Source organism: Anomalospiza imberbis, chromosome 2 (assembly GCF_031753505.1).
Source record: "Anomalospiza imberbis isolate Cuckoo-Finch-1a 21T00152 chromosome 2, ASM3175350v1, whole genome shotgun sequence".
NCBI classification, from domain to species: domain Eukaryota; kingdom Metazoa; phylum Chordata; class Aves; order Passeriformes; family Viduidae; genus Anomalospiza; species Anomalospiza imberbis.
In genome coordinates, this window is record NC_089682.1 from 108,073,438 (window position 1) to 108,091,186 (window position 17,749).

The 17,749-nt window shown below is 40.3% G+C and overlaps 1 protein-coding gene across 5 annotated transcripts in view; it reads left to right on the forward strand.

Annotated features, from left to right (window-relative positions):
* CLYBL (citramalyl-CoA lyase) overlaps window positions 1-17,749 on the forward strand; it is a 164,472-nt gene that overhangs the window by 77,285 nt on the left and 69,438 nt on the right. For all 5 annotated transcript variants that reach the window (XR_010996609.1, XM_068182521.1, XM_068182518.1 and 2 more), the window contains exon 2: window positions 9,409-9,598. Coding sequence is in view for 4 of the 5 variants with exons in the window: in XM_068182521.1 (XP_068038622.1) it covers window positions 9,409-9,598 (190 nt within the window). In the remaining variant the exon portion in view is untranslated. The remainder of the gene's footprint in view (window positions 1-9,408; window positions 9,599-17,749) is intronic.

Here is a 17,749-nt window from a genome sequence, read left to right on the forward strand (position 1 = left end):
TAAATAATATTTTTACTTTTAATCTTATTCTGAAAATATCATGTAAATTTGGATTTTTTCTCCAGCTGATATTGAGCATCTTTATATTGTTTAAAAGATATTCTCCACCTGGATTTCATCCTTATACATCAAAGTCTCATTTTGCACAAGTCTCTGTACAAAAACCTGAAAAAAGCGGGTTGACCCATGCATAGCCTAAGAATACATGGAAATGGAACACTTTCATAATTCAAAATTAATCTCCAGTCCTGGAGGCACTTAAGCACGTGGTTAACTGTAAGTGTTTGACTAGTCTTTTTGATTTCTCTGGGCTAGGCACATACTCAAGTGGGTTTACAGGAGCAGTTTCAAAAGGCAGAGAAGACTGCAATATTGTTTTCTTTTTCCTACATGGTAAAAATGTCTGGGCTTTATATAGTATTGTAATTTACCTATGTTTCTAAGTACAGGAATCATCAAAATGTTTGTGGTTTGACTAAGTGTAGATTGATGTAAATTGCAAATTGAGATAAAATATTGTCTACTAGTGAAAAATTCCTTGAAGCATGAAGGGACCTTCTGTTTGTAAAATATCCCCATCACAACCAAAACTATGAAGACAACTGTGTGTAATAAAAAGTCAGAAATTCTGGAAGACCCGAAGTGGATGAAAAATGCCTTCTTTCTTCTGACTTCTGCAGCACTATTATATTGACTCTCCATTCATTTCCTTCTGCTAAATATTGTCAGTCACAATTCGGTGTAATTTTATTTTAACTCAGATATAAATCAGAAGTGATTTCAAGGACTTTACTGTTTTCTTTTTCTCTCACGCCATGCAGACATGGATGTCTAGCCTGCACAGGCGCTGGTGAATGCAGTGACTCTCTGTTATGGATGCAAGATCATTTTCACAGGCAGGAATGGCACTTTATTGATTCTGACTTCATCAAGTGCCTGTTTCTTACTTTGTGTATAACTCATTAGCAGCCTGCTCCTAAACTGCTCAGGAGTCTTTGGATGAGTTTGGGACTTGGACTTTAATCACAGTAATTAGCGTGGAATTTTTGAATCCTGGTCTGGATCTTGACCTTGTAGCATTTAGCCAATGCGCACACAGCTGGACCAGTGGCGGGGGCTGCAAGAGCTCAGTAGTGGGGATGCTCCCGGTGTCCTGGTGTGGGAACCGACGCGGAGGGAATGGAGGGGAGTGGGGAAGAAAAGAGGGGAAAAACACATTCAGTAAGAAAAGAAATTCTGCCCAAACATAGTTACCAATTGTTGTGTATGTACACCAAGATGGGTGGGTGCAAAGTCACTGTGTGAAAAGGCTGGGGCAGAATTAGGAGCAAGGGAAGTAAGTACCTGATGGAAAGATAGAGGGGAGAACTGGAAGAGTCAAGAGTGGTTTTGCAGTGACATAAAGAATCTCTTCAAAGTTCAGCTCTTCTGTAGAGACCACCAGGATGGGTCTGACTGTATAAAAGTGCAACCATTGCAGATTTGTTGGTTTTATATATTCACTTCCTAAGACAGATTTTGGAATGGGATGTTCCAGGACAGCTCGTTAGTTATATATGCCTGATCCTCCTCCTGAATCGGAAGATTCTCAGCCTCCAAAGGCATGTTTTTTCCTTTGTGCCACACAGCTCTGATAATGCTTCCTGCATATTTGTCTGTACGCAAAACCCAAAACCAAGTAAATCAAAACAGATCATACATCAACATCACACATCCAAAGCAATATCTTCTTAATTCTCAATGCATGCCTTAAAAAGGCTAATTTATGTGTAGTTTTTTCTAATCTCTTGATATTGGTATCTGATATTTTTCTTTATTGTGGGATGTTTTTGTTATTTAAAATGTGTTGTGAATTTCTGTTGCAGCTGCTAGTTGCAATTCTGTTAAAAAATGTAATGCAAGAGTTTCACTGAAGAAAGCATACAGCTAGATAAAATTTTGCAGTATCTCTTTACAGTGTTGTAGATTTTAAAAATGCAACTTAGAAACTGAATTAATTAAATAAATGAAAGCATTCAAAATTTCCTTAAAACAAAAACTGTCCATACTTAGAGTTTATTTCTATATCTTTATATTTAGGAAGACAGAGAAAATAGCTGTTATCTTAACTGCATGTTCCTTAGGTGGAAGTGGCAAAGTGAATGTGTTACAGACAGACAGAGTGCTTTCCCATTGCCCTGCAGTGCTGTGGGTCTGATTAAGCAGCAGAAAGCATCCCTAGAAACCAGATACTTTGCCAATGGTAAAAACAAAGCGAGGTACAACTCGGCTCAAGAATACTTTATGGGCATGACGAGTTATTCAGCGTTATCCACACCGTAAGGAAGGGAGCAAAGCCTCAACTGTATGTCACATATGCTAAAGCTCCCCAAGACAGGACACCAATTAACCTTGGATGATAGCAAACACACACACACACACAGGCTGCCCGAGAGGAGCAGCCTGTTGCCATTAGTAGGAAGCAGCAGCCTTTGTCACCCTGAGCCATTATTTAAATCTCTTTTAAAATTCACTTCTTAAGTCAAAGAACTGTAGCACTCTCCTCTTCCTCACAAACAGGCTATTTTTGCTGCCCTGAAAACAGGACACGTTAGTATATGAGAAACCAGTGGTTCTTTTATTTTTATCCTTGCTGTCTAATTTGGCCATTTTGAATTGAGAAGACAAAAATGCCTGATCTTCAGTCAAAGCAATTTAAGGCATGATGGAGCTCAGAGTGAACCAAAACAACAGGGTCAAATGTAGTTGAAAGAACATGGTGGGGTAAATAAAAGGTCTTTTTTTTTTTTTTTTTACATTTAGTGCTGGTGGGAGGAGAAAGTTTGGTTAACTATTTAACCTATGATAGCCTTTTATCATTTTATGGCTTAGGGGTCCATGATTTTAAGCCTTTGCCACTAAGTTCCTGGTTCGTATTCAATCTTTTCTCTGATGCCCAGTTTTATGACTCATATTGATTTACTGGAGATAGGAAAAAATTATAAATAGCAGACAAAGCCACATATTTTTCCTAAATTACTTTCCAGCAACTTTGGATTTGGTGCTTAGTTTTCATTTCCACTCACACTTCTATGTGTCATTTTTTTTTTTTTTTTTTTTTTTTTTGATCAGTGGGGCTCTCCTTCCCCATTTGGTTCAGCTCTCTGTTTTTTGGCTATAATGCAATGTGTCCTGATCAGCTGGAGTGAGTGCTTGTGAAAGGTCACTTGGAAGCCCCCTTTTCATTTTTCCCTGCTACAGTTTTTCCAGCAGGCAAGTGCTCTCACGAGCAACCCCCTCCAATCTGTCCCTTTTGAAATCCAAAGCTGGTTGTTACGGGGGTTAAATTTCTTAATTCGCCGAGTTTTTGTGAGTGCTTCTTCAAATCACCACTCAGTCCCCACAGCTGGGTGCAGACCGCCTGTCTCCTTTAGGATGCTGTGGAAGTGTTAGGGTTTATTCTTTCACCTTCTTCATACTTTGGGGGGGCCAATTTTATACCTTTATGTCTTCCATCAACTTCAGGGGAATTAATCTTCACGTTACATCTATGCGAGATAGTATCAGCCTTATGGTGGGAAGTTTCAAATCAGACAAAGCCTCTCCTGCTAAAGAAAACTGCTTGTCAAGACATCCCAAACCATGAGAGCTGGTGGCTTCTGCCTGCCCTGGAAAGGGCTTAAGTTTGGGGGGGGTTTCTTAATTAGTTTTTTGAGGGTCAGGGAAATGACCGTACTGAGTCTGGAACAAAGGAAGAAATCAAAATGTAAAGCTGAGTGTTTGGTATGTTGATAACTCCCCGGTTTTAATTTCAGCATAATTGGATCAGGGTGAGCGGCAGTTGTTACGTAAAGTTCCTTCCCTTAGATTTTATTCAAAAGTAAATATCATAGCTCTTCACTTTTAACCTAAGTGTTTTTCTTTTTTTCCTTTTTTTTTTTTTCCCTAAAGAAGAGCTGCTTGCTTTACCAGCATTTCTTTCCACTAGGAGAGCACTAAGGTTTTGGGGACCTGTATTCTGATGGTAAAGCTTGTGACATGAGCTTTTGTTTTCCATTCGGGGAAATGTTAGCATTTTTTCACATGTTAACTTTTTAACAATTACAAGGAATTTCTTTTCCTTGAAAACTGTTGTCCTTTTCTTTTTCCTCCCCTTTTCTCTCTTCTTGATATTTTTATTCCCCTTTTATATGGAGACTTGTAGATTTTGTCACTTCAAACGTTAGCTGTTCCTCCTCTTTTCTTTCACTTTACAATACACACTAGGAGATTTTTTTTTTTGCATATTCCTTCCCTTCCTCTGTGAGATATTGTAGTTCACCAAATTTAAAACACTACAGTATTTAGAATCCCCACAGTGCCATTTTAAGTATTTGGACCTGGAAAATGCCCCAAGTAATAACTACCTGAATTGCTTTTAATTACACAATATAGCTGCATCATTTTACTTCAGATTCTTTTTGATTGATGCTGTAAGGCAATTGTAACCATGGATGATGGGATTAAGTGCCTCTTGAAGTGACTTTAGCTTCTTGTGGGAACAAAGGAAAAGAAGAGAACACTTAGTCCCTTTTTGAGTGAACAGCCTTTTTTCACTTGCTATATAAAGAAATACAATTAACAAACATTATCCCCAGAGGTGAATTGAAATGTACATGCGGACAATAACCGCTCTTGACTGCAATTAGACATATATGATCCGAGGTATTTTGGCCATTCATTAGTGCTAATTGTTTGAGAAACAAGCCCAGAGAACAAATGATTAAAATGTTAGTGCCATAACCAGGATTATTAGCATGTGTGATAAAATGCATGCGCCGCAGCTGTACCAATAAAACTCTCCAGCGAGTCGCTTTGATTCGACAAACACTCAGCGCGGCTGCGAGCCCTCCGTATTTGCACAGGGCCTGCTGATGTTTATAACAAACAACTTGTATCTTCTTTTCTTAATTAGAAAGAATTACTATGCAAATTGTGGGGCTCTGTAATTCCATAGAAGTTTCCTTTGGTTTTGGCAGATTATTTGTGTGCGGTGGTGTGCTACTCCCCAGTAAATTCAACACAGGAAAACCATGATGTTTTCTCCAGAGGAGGGGGTTTTTTGCACATATTGCAGAAATAATTTGTATGACGTTTTCCTGCATTAGCTGGGTCTTTTTCGGGGGTGTTGTAGGTCTTGGATCACTTCTGTCCCTCTTCCACAGATATCACCGTGTGCAGTTACATGCACAGAGGTCAAAAATACATGTGGAAATCATCCAGATTTTTTAATAGTTTTAGTGAAGTGTCTAAAAATGCTCTTTGCAAACACTTTGCCAGCACTATGCCAAAGATTGTAGAAGGAAAGATTTGGCCTATTGAGCAATGAATATTTTTCTATGTGTTTGGCAGATCTTCCAGGGGGTGATTTGATTTATCAAATAAACAGGGAACAGAGGCACAGGTTAAAGTGCTGGAAATCACTTGTGCGAGTACTTTACTTTGTGAGCTATATGTTGTTGGCTCCAATGTGACTGCACAGGTGTGTGCATTTAAGTATGTGTATGAGCAATGCTGGAATGTGAAAATGCAGTTTATAGCAGGGAAATTTGCATAATTTGGGGTAATTTCACTGTTCGCAGTCACGCTGTATGGCTGCCATTGCAAACTGCAGTGTCTCTTAGTACTCAAATAGGTTTTCTTTTCTCCTTCCTGAGGATGAACTATTCACTCTTGGGTGAAATGGTTCTCAGAGGACCATGAGAAACTTTAACTTGCCAGCTACTTTTACATATTTGATGAAGACTTTAGTAGAGTGTTATGTTTGCTGAAGAAATTTAGTTTTATTTCCAAGACCCAAGAGCACTCAGCATGCTGCCAGATGCTATGAATGAAAATATGCTGCTGTAAAACAATTTAATGAGCATTACCCAATAGCCTAGTCCTTGTTTTAACTTACAGTGCTTAAAGGAAGAAACATTGTCTTAGCAAATTCACTTGGCTTTTGTCCATGTGTTTAGTTTAAAGCATAGTCAAGCTTAGTTTGAATCATTAAAATACTTGGAGCCAGGAAACATATGTAAGATTTTCCTCCTCTTTATGGCACAGGGTTAACAGTATAATCGAGACTGCAGTGCTGTGTGGGTTTTTTGTCCTAAAAAAGCAACTGCTGGGGATTTTTTCATTCTATCAACATAACAGAAGTCAAGATAATCAGGGGAGTGTTTCCTACCAGAGTAGCTAACTGCTCATATACAGAGCACCCCAAGGCTTGCCACTGTTTAAAATAAGTCTATAGACAAATGGATCTATTAATTAATCCATGTCTTCCTCTGCTTTTTTATTGTAGAACATAAAATATGACTTTGCAAGGAAAATGCACAGTGATGATTAAAGAATATATGTCAAAGAATTAGCATTGATACCATTTACTGCAGTCATACCAAAAGATACTTGTTGAAAACTCTTATTTTATATGAATATTTCTAGAGCTCTTAGTTTTGAAAGGAGAAGGATTCTGTGTTGGTCCACTGACACCACCTCCTGCTGTATATATTTTTTTCCTAGACATACTTTTTGAAAAAAAATATTTCTTCTTCAGCTTGCTAAGATATCCCATAAAACTAATAATTTGACACATTGATGGTGTGTTTTTAATAATAATCCATGTCCTGAGAAACCTGTTGTTTGAGCCCATGTGGTTACAGAGTTGTTTAGCTGACGAGGAGATACCAGTAGTCACCGGGCAGTAGCATTTCCAGCATTAAGCCTATTAAGTGATGGTGTTTTAATGGATTAAGTCTATCACTTCTTTGGAGTCAGGTGGTCTGCTGAGGAAGCTGTACTGCTCCTCCATCTAAACACAAGTTCATAGACCTGGATGATGAAGCCTGACAAAATCTGGTCTGCAGGTAATGGTGCTTTCACCTACCCAACACTACACGCCATTGTAGGCAAGGCTGCCTTCATGGGGCTTGCAGCAGTGAGCGGGAAAATGGCTGGTCAAACAGCCCTTGGTTTGATGACAGCCCAGAAGAAATCCTGGGAAACATGTGTGACAGAAGATACATCTCATCTCAGCATGCTCTCAGATTATGGTGTTAGCCACGTCTATCAGGTTTCTGGCAGGTTGGAGGGTTGGTGAGAGGCAGTCATTAAGGGTGCTTCAGGGGCTGCTTGGCTCCAGGCTGGAGTTAACTATTAATGGGCTGAGCTCTTTGGCTCCTTTGTGCCCTTGGGAACCACAAGGCTGAAGCCATCAGAGAAAGAGAATAGAAACTAATCACTTTTGTTCCCTCATATATGTTATGGGAAGGACTGCAGACTTCTTTACTGACCTTTGTGTCACACTGAAAAAAGATCCTCCTCTTTCCATTTGAGATAAACCACTCTTAGTCCTCGTCCTTGCTCTCCCAAAGTGTACTACTGAAAGAAAATGAGATTAAGTGGATTTGTCTAGCAGCCACTTGAGTTGCCACAAGTTCTGTTACCATCCCCACTTCAGCCTGAAGCAGGGAACATGAAGTAATTTGTGAGAGAGAGGCAAAGAGAATACTTTGGAGGGGCTCAGTGGATCTCAGTTGCATGCTTCCAGGTGTTGATAGGACCTCCTACACCTGAGTCTTGAAGCTGTTGCTGTTATTAACAAGGGTAACACAGGCACTGTTAATAAAATAACTTGTATTTAACTGCCAAGCTGTCCCATTTCTTAAACTGAATTAAGCATTACCAGGCATGTTGCAAAGAAGAGCCTGGCAGTGGTTTTTTAGGGTCTTAAAGTGGATCCACGCAGGATATGCAGAGATGCAGCAGATGATGATGATGGAATTGTTTTCCTTTTCAATTTAGTTTAATGAGGTAAAATGCGATAGAAGTTTTTTCTTTTTTTTAACCCAAGTCTTATACTCAGCTTTAAGGGTGCACACTCTAGGGGAAGAGAGGGTTCTTTAACAGATTCAGCTTAGAAAGGCGAGTATTACAGTGGTCTGTCAGTGGCATGCCACATTGGCTCTGATTTAGATTGACTGAACTCGTTTCCAAGCATTTGAGAGCGTTAGTCATGTTTGCTTTGAAGAAAGCCCACATGTGTGTGTAGCCATGTGTCATCCAAGTCTAGCAACTTGGGAAGCATTATTAAGAGGGGCACAGGAAAATGCATGGGTCCCCGACATGATGTGATAATGACATGTTCAGCATGGTGCTAGGAAAGCTTTGCATTATTCAAAGTGCTGAATAATATACATGATAATGCATAATGTTGTTATATGGTAGGATTATTTTGTGGTGTAAGTGCCTTGTGCTTAGTATGAAGGTAAAATGTATTATTTTGTCCTCATCTTTGATGTAGCAGAATAGGCCTGGGGGTTACAGCATGCAGTGAGAAGGAACAGGAGCAGGCAAGGGGCTTTTTTTTTTGGAGGGCCAAGAAACACAGTGGCACCCTCTATAATTTATTTCTCTGTGCTTGTAATTATGGAGCAAAGCAAGCTCCCCACGGCACTCAAGAGCAGCCTCCTCTGGCAATCCCACAGCCTCCAAGTGCACTAACCCAGCTCCTGCCTGGAGCTGGTGTGCTGGACCCTCACCAGAAATATCAGCACCTGCTGGAGACCACGCCAGACCTCACACCTACGGGCCACAGGGATGTTATCCTCTCAAGCCATGTGGCACCAAAGGTTCACAACTGCACTAATGTGTGGTGCACAAAGCATTTACAAACTTAAATGACACCACAGCCAAAAAAAAAAACCACCTGCTGCTGATGCTGCTGGGTTTGTGAGCTCTGTCAATGGAAGTCTGTGCTGTGGATGTGAAGGTCTGAAGAGTAGCAAGGCTCCACACTGCATGGGGTTTTAATTTTTTTTTCTTCATTTCCCTCTCCACCCATCTTGCTTATTTAAAATTTGCATGCAAATACATTTGTTGATATAATGCTAAGGTTGCAAAATGAACTTCACAACCCTGTGTTTGTTTTAACCAGCACCCCTGCTTCATTCACAGCATGGCATCCAGCTCCTGGAGGAAATGTGGCAGATAGCAGCCTCCTCCCCAAAGCAGTCCTGATCCATTCCCAGCACAGTCTACATCCTACAGAGGAGTCCTGTGACAGGGAAAAAAACAACCCCCACCCTTCTGTATTTCATACTTGCTGTAGCACCCAGAATGGGCAGTGTAATTAAAGCTGCGTGGATAAACCTCAGCCCTGGCAGGTCTTCAATTATGATTAAGTTTGCAACTTCTATTGAACATATTGGTTTTGGAGTTTTATATTGTAATTAACTGTAATACTGTCAGCTAATCTCTCTAACTTGGCTCTTCCAAAGGGAAAAAATATATAAGCAGCCCAAAACCAGCCACTATCTAGGTAGGAATGTTTTGCTTTTAAAATATAGTCAAATATTATTTACAGCATTGCTACCAATAGTCTAATTTCAACAATATCCTTTACAGGGTGGATTGTCCTCTGCCAGCTGGTGTTCCTAAGCTTAGTTATCGCTTTACATCATCACACAAGTATGTTCCCAGACGGGCTGTGCTCTATGTACCTGCGGATGATGAAAAGAAGATAAGAAAAATCCCATCACTAAATGTAGACTGTGCAGTGTTGGACTGTGAAGATGGTGTGGCTCTGAACAGAAAGGTAATTAAAAATTATCTGTGTGATATAATCAGCACTAAAGAGAACTTGTGGAAAAAACATTGCCTTTGCCTTGGGGAAGTGACAACCAGAAAGACAAGGATAACTCTTAAGATTTACAGAGTAATGTCACAGTTGTGAAGGCGTTGTGAAGGCGTTGGGAAAATCTGGTTACCCAGAACTCAAAGAGATCCCGTGTGAGTAAGCGGGGAGGGAGTTTTGCAGGAATGCAGGAGTGGGCATAAGCTGTCATCACAGAAGAGTGGGAGATACTGTTATTATTGCAACACATTTCTTAGGGAAGAGGAAGAAACAGTCTGTAAGAAAAGAAGTGGGAAAGGAAGCGTTAGTTCAGAACCACCAGGTGGGCAGTTTGTTATTGAAATAAAAGCATCTTCAGATTGTGAGCAAAACAGCGTGAGTCTGGGTTTGAGCCTTGGGGTGTTTGGAAAGATAGACTTCCTGAAGTTCTGGGGGGAAATGCTGTTAGGGATGTTTCTCAAGGAAGGAGAAGTTAGATCCTGAGCATAGCAGTGTTTGGAACAGGGATGGAGAGCAGTATGGGAGATGGATGTAGATGTGTCAAGTACCTGTGCCAAGTTTTTGTTAACATTAAACTGTGGAAAAAGAGAATGATCTAGCTAGCATGCATTCAGTTTCACTTGCAAACTTTTTTTTTTAATATTTGGAAATAACCATTTTATTATGTTCCATGTCTTAGAACCATGGAATCATTGGAAAAGACCTTTAAGATCGCTGACTCCAACCTTAAACATAACTGCCAAGTCAGCCATCTTAAACAATGTATACAAGAAATTAGTGCAAATGTTTCCTAGTGAAAGCTATTTCTCAACAGGAATGTAAGTTTGCTGTCACATTATTCTCATATTTGTTGGTTTTCCTAACTTTGTCTCCATGCCTTAAACTACAGCAAGCATTGTTTAGGGTTTCAGTATAAATATCTTGTCCAGAAAGTTAGGAAAACAGGCTTGATAAATTTCCCATGTCCTTTTAAAAATGTGGATGAAATTTTATTCTTTTCTTTTTCTTGTGAGTTCATGCTTTCCAGAAGGACTCTCTTGGATAGTGCTTTCCTTAACCTTCAGCTCCTTACAGATATGTTGGAAAGGAAAAATTTTACAGAATTTGCATGTACCTATTTTAATTCTGAAAAGTGAAAGTAGCACCACTGGATGTTCCTGTGTGCTGCTGAAGATGGTTGGAAAGCATTTTTCAGTTGCTAAAATTCTGTGTTGAAAGACTAAGATTATATCTCTTGTCACAGTGAATTGTTTCATCACATTTCAGAGGCTGCTGCTGTATGATACAAGTGTATCAAACTGAAGTATTTTTAGGTGCGGCTTAATTATATCAAATAATTTATATCATAAGCATTTATTTGTAATAAACAATGACAGAAAAACAAAAATTTCAAAATTATCAAGATGACAAAGTTGACAGCAATTTCTCAAGGGTGGTAAAATTCTAGCTCTATTAAAGTGAAGTTGTGCCACTGGGTATAAGATTTCAAGGAAATTAGGGGGAAAATTGGTAATGGAAACTTGAGATGACAGATGAGCCACTGCCTCAGCTTAAATGCAAAAAGAAAGTAGACAGGAGGTAGAAGTGGGGACAAGCTACCAAGAAGCAACAGAGGAGTGTGGTCCAGGCTCGTAGGAGCAGAATGCGGAAGTTCAGAGCTTGTCTGAAATCAAAACTGGTGAGGGACGAACAGAACAGCAAAAATGGCTACTACAAGAGTTTCAGCAGTAAAAATGAGGAGGAAAACCAGTCAAATGGATGCACTGCCCCATGAAACTGCAGGCTTCACTGTCAGAGTCTGCCCAGTCTCAGGCCTAGAAGCGAAACTCTGGGGAGGGAGGGAGCAGCCACAGTAGGCGAGGATGGAGTTATGGTCTATTTAAATAAGCTGGTTTGTGGGACCAGACAGGACACACTGGAGGCCTCTGAGGGAGCTGTCATGTATTACCATGAAGCTGCTGTCTGTCATCACTGAAAGGTCAAGGCTGGGGGATATTCCTGAGGCCTGGAGAAAGGCACCTCTGCCCAAAAGGCCCTGGGTGCTGTTGTACAACAAGCTGCACAATGGTGTATCCTTGTGGCAAAGGTGGCCAACCACCCCTAGGGCCGTGCTGGCACCGCTGCGCCCAGCAGGTCCAGGGAAGGGGTCTTCCCCCTCCATTTGATTTTGACAGTCTCTTTGTGGAGTCCCCGTGCCAAGCTGTGGATCCCAGGACAAGAGAGAGGCTGACCAATGGGAAGGAGCCCATGAAAGGCCATCAGGCCGATCATGGCACAGGAGGGGAGGCTGAGGGCCTGAGTTTCTTCATCCTGGAGATGAGATGGCTGAGTTGGGTCTTGATGGACACTTTGCTTCCTGACAGGAGCTGAATGGATGCAGAACCAGACTCTTCTCAGAGGAGCTCAGAAATGGTGCAAGGAAAAAAACTGGGCACAAGTTGCATGAGAGGAGATGCTGCCTGCAGGCAAGGGAAAAATGTGTTGCCCATGCAGGTGGTCAGAGACTGGAAGAGATTGTCCTTTGGTGGTGTATCCCCTCTCCCTGAGGGCATTCAAGCCTTGGCTGGATGAAGCTATGATCCGCCTGGTGTAGAGCAGTAGTTAGTGCTGCTTTGAGGTGGTCTCCTGAGATCTCTTCCAACCTGAATTAGACTGTGTGATTGCATGATTTAGTTGAGAAGCCTAATTCAAAGTGATTGGAAGTTTGAATTTCATTTTTAGATCTGCCACAGATACTCAGGAAGAGTTTGAGACATAGGTTCTATGAATGTGAAGCTAAAATTATCATTACTCTTGCAGCTTAATTAATGTTTATGAGGTGTTTGGAGACTTTGTGTGAAAGATATGTCAAGAACATGCATTGAAGTACAGTGTTCAGTGGCCCATTGCAAATGGGTCATTTCAAACTGAGGGGAAAAAAGCTCACTAGGAAACACAGCAATGCGGAGTCTGTCTCTTTTTCATTATTCTTAAATAGTACTGATGAATTTGAGTATTTATTGCTGTATCTTATATTACTTAAAATGCTACTTATGGACTTCCTTCAAACTGCTGCAGAAATGTTTAATTTGGGGAAAAACAGGACCTGACTGAAGGTTCATAGTGCCTTGGGCCAAACTTGCCTGTCTACAGATCTTCATTTGCATGACGTCCAAGCAGCAAGCTTGAACCACATCTAATGGTTAACAAGATGCTGTGTGGCTTATATTAGGATTAAGTTAAAATTTGACAGATCGATAATCCGGCATGTCAGCAGCTCTATTTGCTTGCTCATTCAGAGGGAAATGAGGAAGATGAGTTTCCTATCACTGAAACTGATAATATTTGCAAAACTGCATTTGGTTGCAGTAGCAGCTTTTGAAAGCAGCCATAAAATAAGAATATTTAACTATTTTCTATGAAGTATTTTCTCTCAAAGAAGTTTTGAGAGATTTCCTTCCCTATGCCTTACCCTCACCTTTATGTTTTCTAATGACTGACAGAGAGCACCAGTAGAGGGGAACCCATACCCATACCCTAATCTCCTTTACCATTTTGGTGCCTACATTTCTTATCTTCAAGAACTACAGCATTGACCACAACTTCAGGTGTCATCTCTTTCCCCTTCATTTGGATCTTATTTTCTAGCTGATATTTTGACTAAGTCAGAAAAACAGAAACAACCTCACAGCATTCACAAGGAGAAAATATTTCAGTGACTTTTCTGCGGCAAGCCAGTGGGAAGAAATGGCTAATAAGCAAAGCTGTTATAGTACACTGAGTACTAACCCTGAAAGTAGGGTTAAACCTGATCCTGGTATGAGTAGCACAGGGGATTTTGCAACACCTTTGGGACCAGGCAGAGTGGTAGGAGGGCTTCAAAAATTCAGAATAGGAAAGGTGATAGGAAGATATGCTGGTGTTGCTAAAAATTTATTTTACAAAGGTAGCTTTAGTCTTGCTGAACATACCCTACAAGTCATGCTGTTCTCAAATCCTGGTTGGAGATCCACATACTGTTTTTACCCATTCAGATGCATAGTGCCATATGATGTAGACTGTCAGCTGCCTCTCGAGGTTTCTGACTCTGTAAGACATTGGGTATGTCTACAAAAGAAATTTAAGTTTTGGTTGTAGGAACAATTGAATATTAGTAAAGGGAAGTTATCTTCCCTGAGGTACTATTCACAGACAAAGATAGGATTTCTTTGCCACTGATGTACATGTATGTTTTAAAGAAATTACTCAGAAATATGGGCTTGGTGATATTTTAAAGTGAACAGTTCAAATAAAAATTCTAAAACTATAAAATTAGAAATAATACAGATTGCAGTGTTGATATATCACAAATGCATCACGCTCTTAAACACAAAAATAGCCTGTATCTATTTCAGCTCTTCACAGGAAAAGGTCTGAATATACTTTCATTTTGATTGTAAAAAATAAAAATGTTTTAAAAATGTCTGCATTGACATGCTTGTATGATTCATATCAGCCAGCAAGCTGAATTGCATCTTATGAAAGCTCTCTGTGTAGGAGCTGAGCTGTCTCAAGGGCTCTCAGCCAAGCCAGCAGTCCCTGCTATAGCTTTCCTCTGTAGAGCTGCATCACTCACTGTGCTTGTAGTCAGGTGGATCTATTATCAGGTGGAAAAGTTCTCTCTTCCTGTTGAGTATGGAAGATTTCCTTGTCAGTGCATTCATTTTCCAAGGACACAGTTAGCTGAGATTTTGTAGTTAGTTCCCATGGGTTATGTAAAGTTACCACCCTTACAAGAGTTTTCTAGAACTGCATTTTTTCCAGCAGGATCCCATCTTGGTGGTGCTGTTCTTCAGAGCATCCAGGAGGTGTTAGCTGCCAGGTCAGCCTAGCAAGAGAACAGTTGGGGTTGCTACTATAGCCTTTATATATCTTTCTGAGTCATTGGCAAGAGTTTTGGAGAATTTAAATGCCTCCCAACCAATGTTATTTGTGGCTTTATCTTGTTTGTGGTCTGCAGGGTGGTTTTGAAAAACTGGGATAATATGGTGTACTCTGCAGCTCCCTTCAGTGTGCCATCAGGCCAGGCAGGGCACAGTCCCTCCTGCCAAAGATGACCTTTGAAAATTCTCTCAGGCAAATTTTGAAAGTGATAGGATTTGGCCTCTTCTTTCCATGGGGAATGCCGATGTTATAATTAAGAATCAAAACAAAGCCCCATGTTCCCTCTGCTCATGTTTTTTTTTGTATCAGAGGTGTAAAAGCAATCCCTTGGAGTGTACATATGGCTGAGAAACGTCTGTGCACTCCTTTGACATAAAATACTTGAGAACAGGAAATTTTATTGTTCATCCTTGGGAACTATATGGAGCTCATTCAGCCAATAAAAAATTATTGATATTCAGGGCTTTACTGTAAAATTATGTCAGACTAGATTAGAGTTTAATCTCCTAAACTTTATTTAATGTGAATCGTCATTATGTCGCTTTGTCTCTTTTAGAAAAACATTGCTCTCTCCTCCAGCACTTAAGCAAGAGAAGCTGGGGAAGAGCTCTGTCCTTTCCCCATGTCCCTTCCTTGAGAGGGGAAGTGGTGGTTCTTGAGCCTCTTCTATTCTCCCCAGTGTCCTCAGCAGTGAGGGGAAGTTCGGTTGTGTTAAGAGGAGGTATAGGGAAGAACCTATTTTACTAATCTGAAGCATGTCCTCTTAGAATCATAGCATGAATGTGTTCCTACCTAACATCATGGAGCCACTTAAAAACTCATTGTGCCGTGTCATGGAAGAAGGAAAAATCAGTTAATTACTTTGAATTGTCTGTTTTAAAAAATAGGATTAAAGCCTGGCCACCTTTCAAAGTGTTCCATTATGAATAACACATATGTAAGAGATGATGCTTAGTTCATTACAGTTAAGAGCAGATCATCCACAAACGTGCTGATTTTATGGAGATTTCTCCCTGTGAGAATGCCTCCTCCATCTCCTTAGTGATCTGATCCTGGGGTCAGAACAAACAGCACGCCGGAGAGAGGGCATCCTTGCCTACCATTTTCCCCTTGATCTGAGACCTTCTGACCTTTTTAGTCCTTATCATTGATGACAAGAGGCTCTTGCATATAAAACAACACTTCAACTAAATTCGGGGGTGGAGATAAATACATGAAATGGGCCAGCATGGTATACAAAAAAAATGTGAGGCTTTCTTTGTTGAGATGCATTTCCTTATTGATGTTATTGAAGGATTTTATAGTATTAGTGGAAGAAAGCTCCAGTTGGTTTCCATAAATCTCTAGTTACTTCAATTAAACCCAACAGTTTTCCTGTATTATATGATGATAATCTTTTTTTTTTTTTTTTTTTAATAAAGCCGTGTTGGTTAGGATTTATCAATGCTGAAGGTATTTCTCTAGGCTCATAGTGAGACTGTTAGCTAGTACTTCATAGGCACAGTTGCATGAAACATTGATAACTAGGTTATTTTACCAGGTCTTTGCTTTATTTATAATAAATTAGTACTGTACCTAATTGTATTCCTCCTACAGGGAGAAGGCTTGCTGATAAAGTGTGTAGAGAATGATTAAATGTACACAGGCGCATAGTAGGGTGACTTCTTTTCAAAAGATGCACAAAATTAAAATGGGAATGCTGCTTTCCCCACTGGCTTGCCATTATTAAAAGTCTGAGTAGCATGGGAAATTTCTTCTGTAGGAATTGGGGAGTCCAAAAGTCTCTCTGGTTTATTGTAGGGGAGCTGAACTGTACGGTGAAACTCTGCAAGGCCTTTTTGATCCTTGAAGAGTTCTGATGAATATACATTTTTATGAAAGTTGTAAAGTGTTTTCATTTCCTCATTAATCCCACCATGGTCCTGGAAGAACTGCCACTCCTGAGTACTGACTGTGACAATAAAAGTTTTTGTTCCTATTGTTTTACTCTACAAGCCAATCATCTTCCTTACATAAAGATTTGAGGATTCATAAGGAGATCGCAATATTCAGCAATTTTCTTCTTAATGAGCTCAGTAATGCCTGTTTCTCTTCGAGCAGAGCCTTTGAATTGCCAGTTATTTCTTTTCCACTGATTCAGATGTATCCAATTAAGTTTGACTTGGACATGTACTGATATAACTATTACTGCTGACAGAATGGTGTCTAGAAACTTAGGGAAAATGTCTTGGCTCAGTATTACCAGGGATTTCAGACAGGAATACATTAATAGACCTGGGAAAATATTTTAAAACGTACATTTAATATTTGTATGGACTTGTAAGTCACAGTCCTTCACTTTTGTGTGTAGTCGACTGTCTGCAGGCACATCAGCACACCTGGGTACTAAAGGCTAACTGCAGGACTAGAACAGGTTCCTACACATTTCTGGACCAAGTTTCAATATTTCATCTGTTGTCGTAGCAGGAAGGACCCAGCTACACAGCCATTGAGCACCTATCACTTAGTTTCAAGGGAACTGTTGAGTTTCAAGTGTGCTACAGAAAACCAAGCTAATACTAAGAAATTCAGTTTACACAGGTAGCTGAGAAACAATCTGTGGGGTCAAATTTGGGCACTTTTTTTTCTATGCAAAGCCATATGCTGTGTTGTGTTGTGTTGGTTCCAATGGGTTGAGGAAATGATATAGGTACTGCCCCTGCCTCAGTCACAGGGCTCTCAGCACCTAACACTGTTTGCTCCAGATCTCCTTTGCTTTTTTTTGTTGGCAATGAGCAGGCATTGCAATGTGTTTGTGTATCCAAGTTTCTATTGCAATGAATCTTGAAACCTAGTCTTGATCTTCAGATTCCACTGTGCTCATAGCCAGTAGCCCACTCTGTTTATTCTTCCTCACTGCAAGGCCCACACTTCAAAAACAGAGTGGCGAGACCCCCATAAACAGGGACATGGACCAGAAAGTGGTAGGACACACAGAGAATACAGCCCTTTCCCTCTTTGGTAAACTTGTCTACAAGGTATCTCTATGGTCACAGGTAGTGGTACAGTGGTCCTGTGGTCTGATTTGGGCAAGATAGGTAGGGAAGGAAAGGTGGAAATGCATGGTACTTTTCCCAATGCATTGGTGCCATCAAAGCTGGACCTGTCCCACTGAAGAGTGGAAAGAACCTCAGAAATACTCAGAAGATTATGGGGAAATCTGTGGTTTAT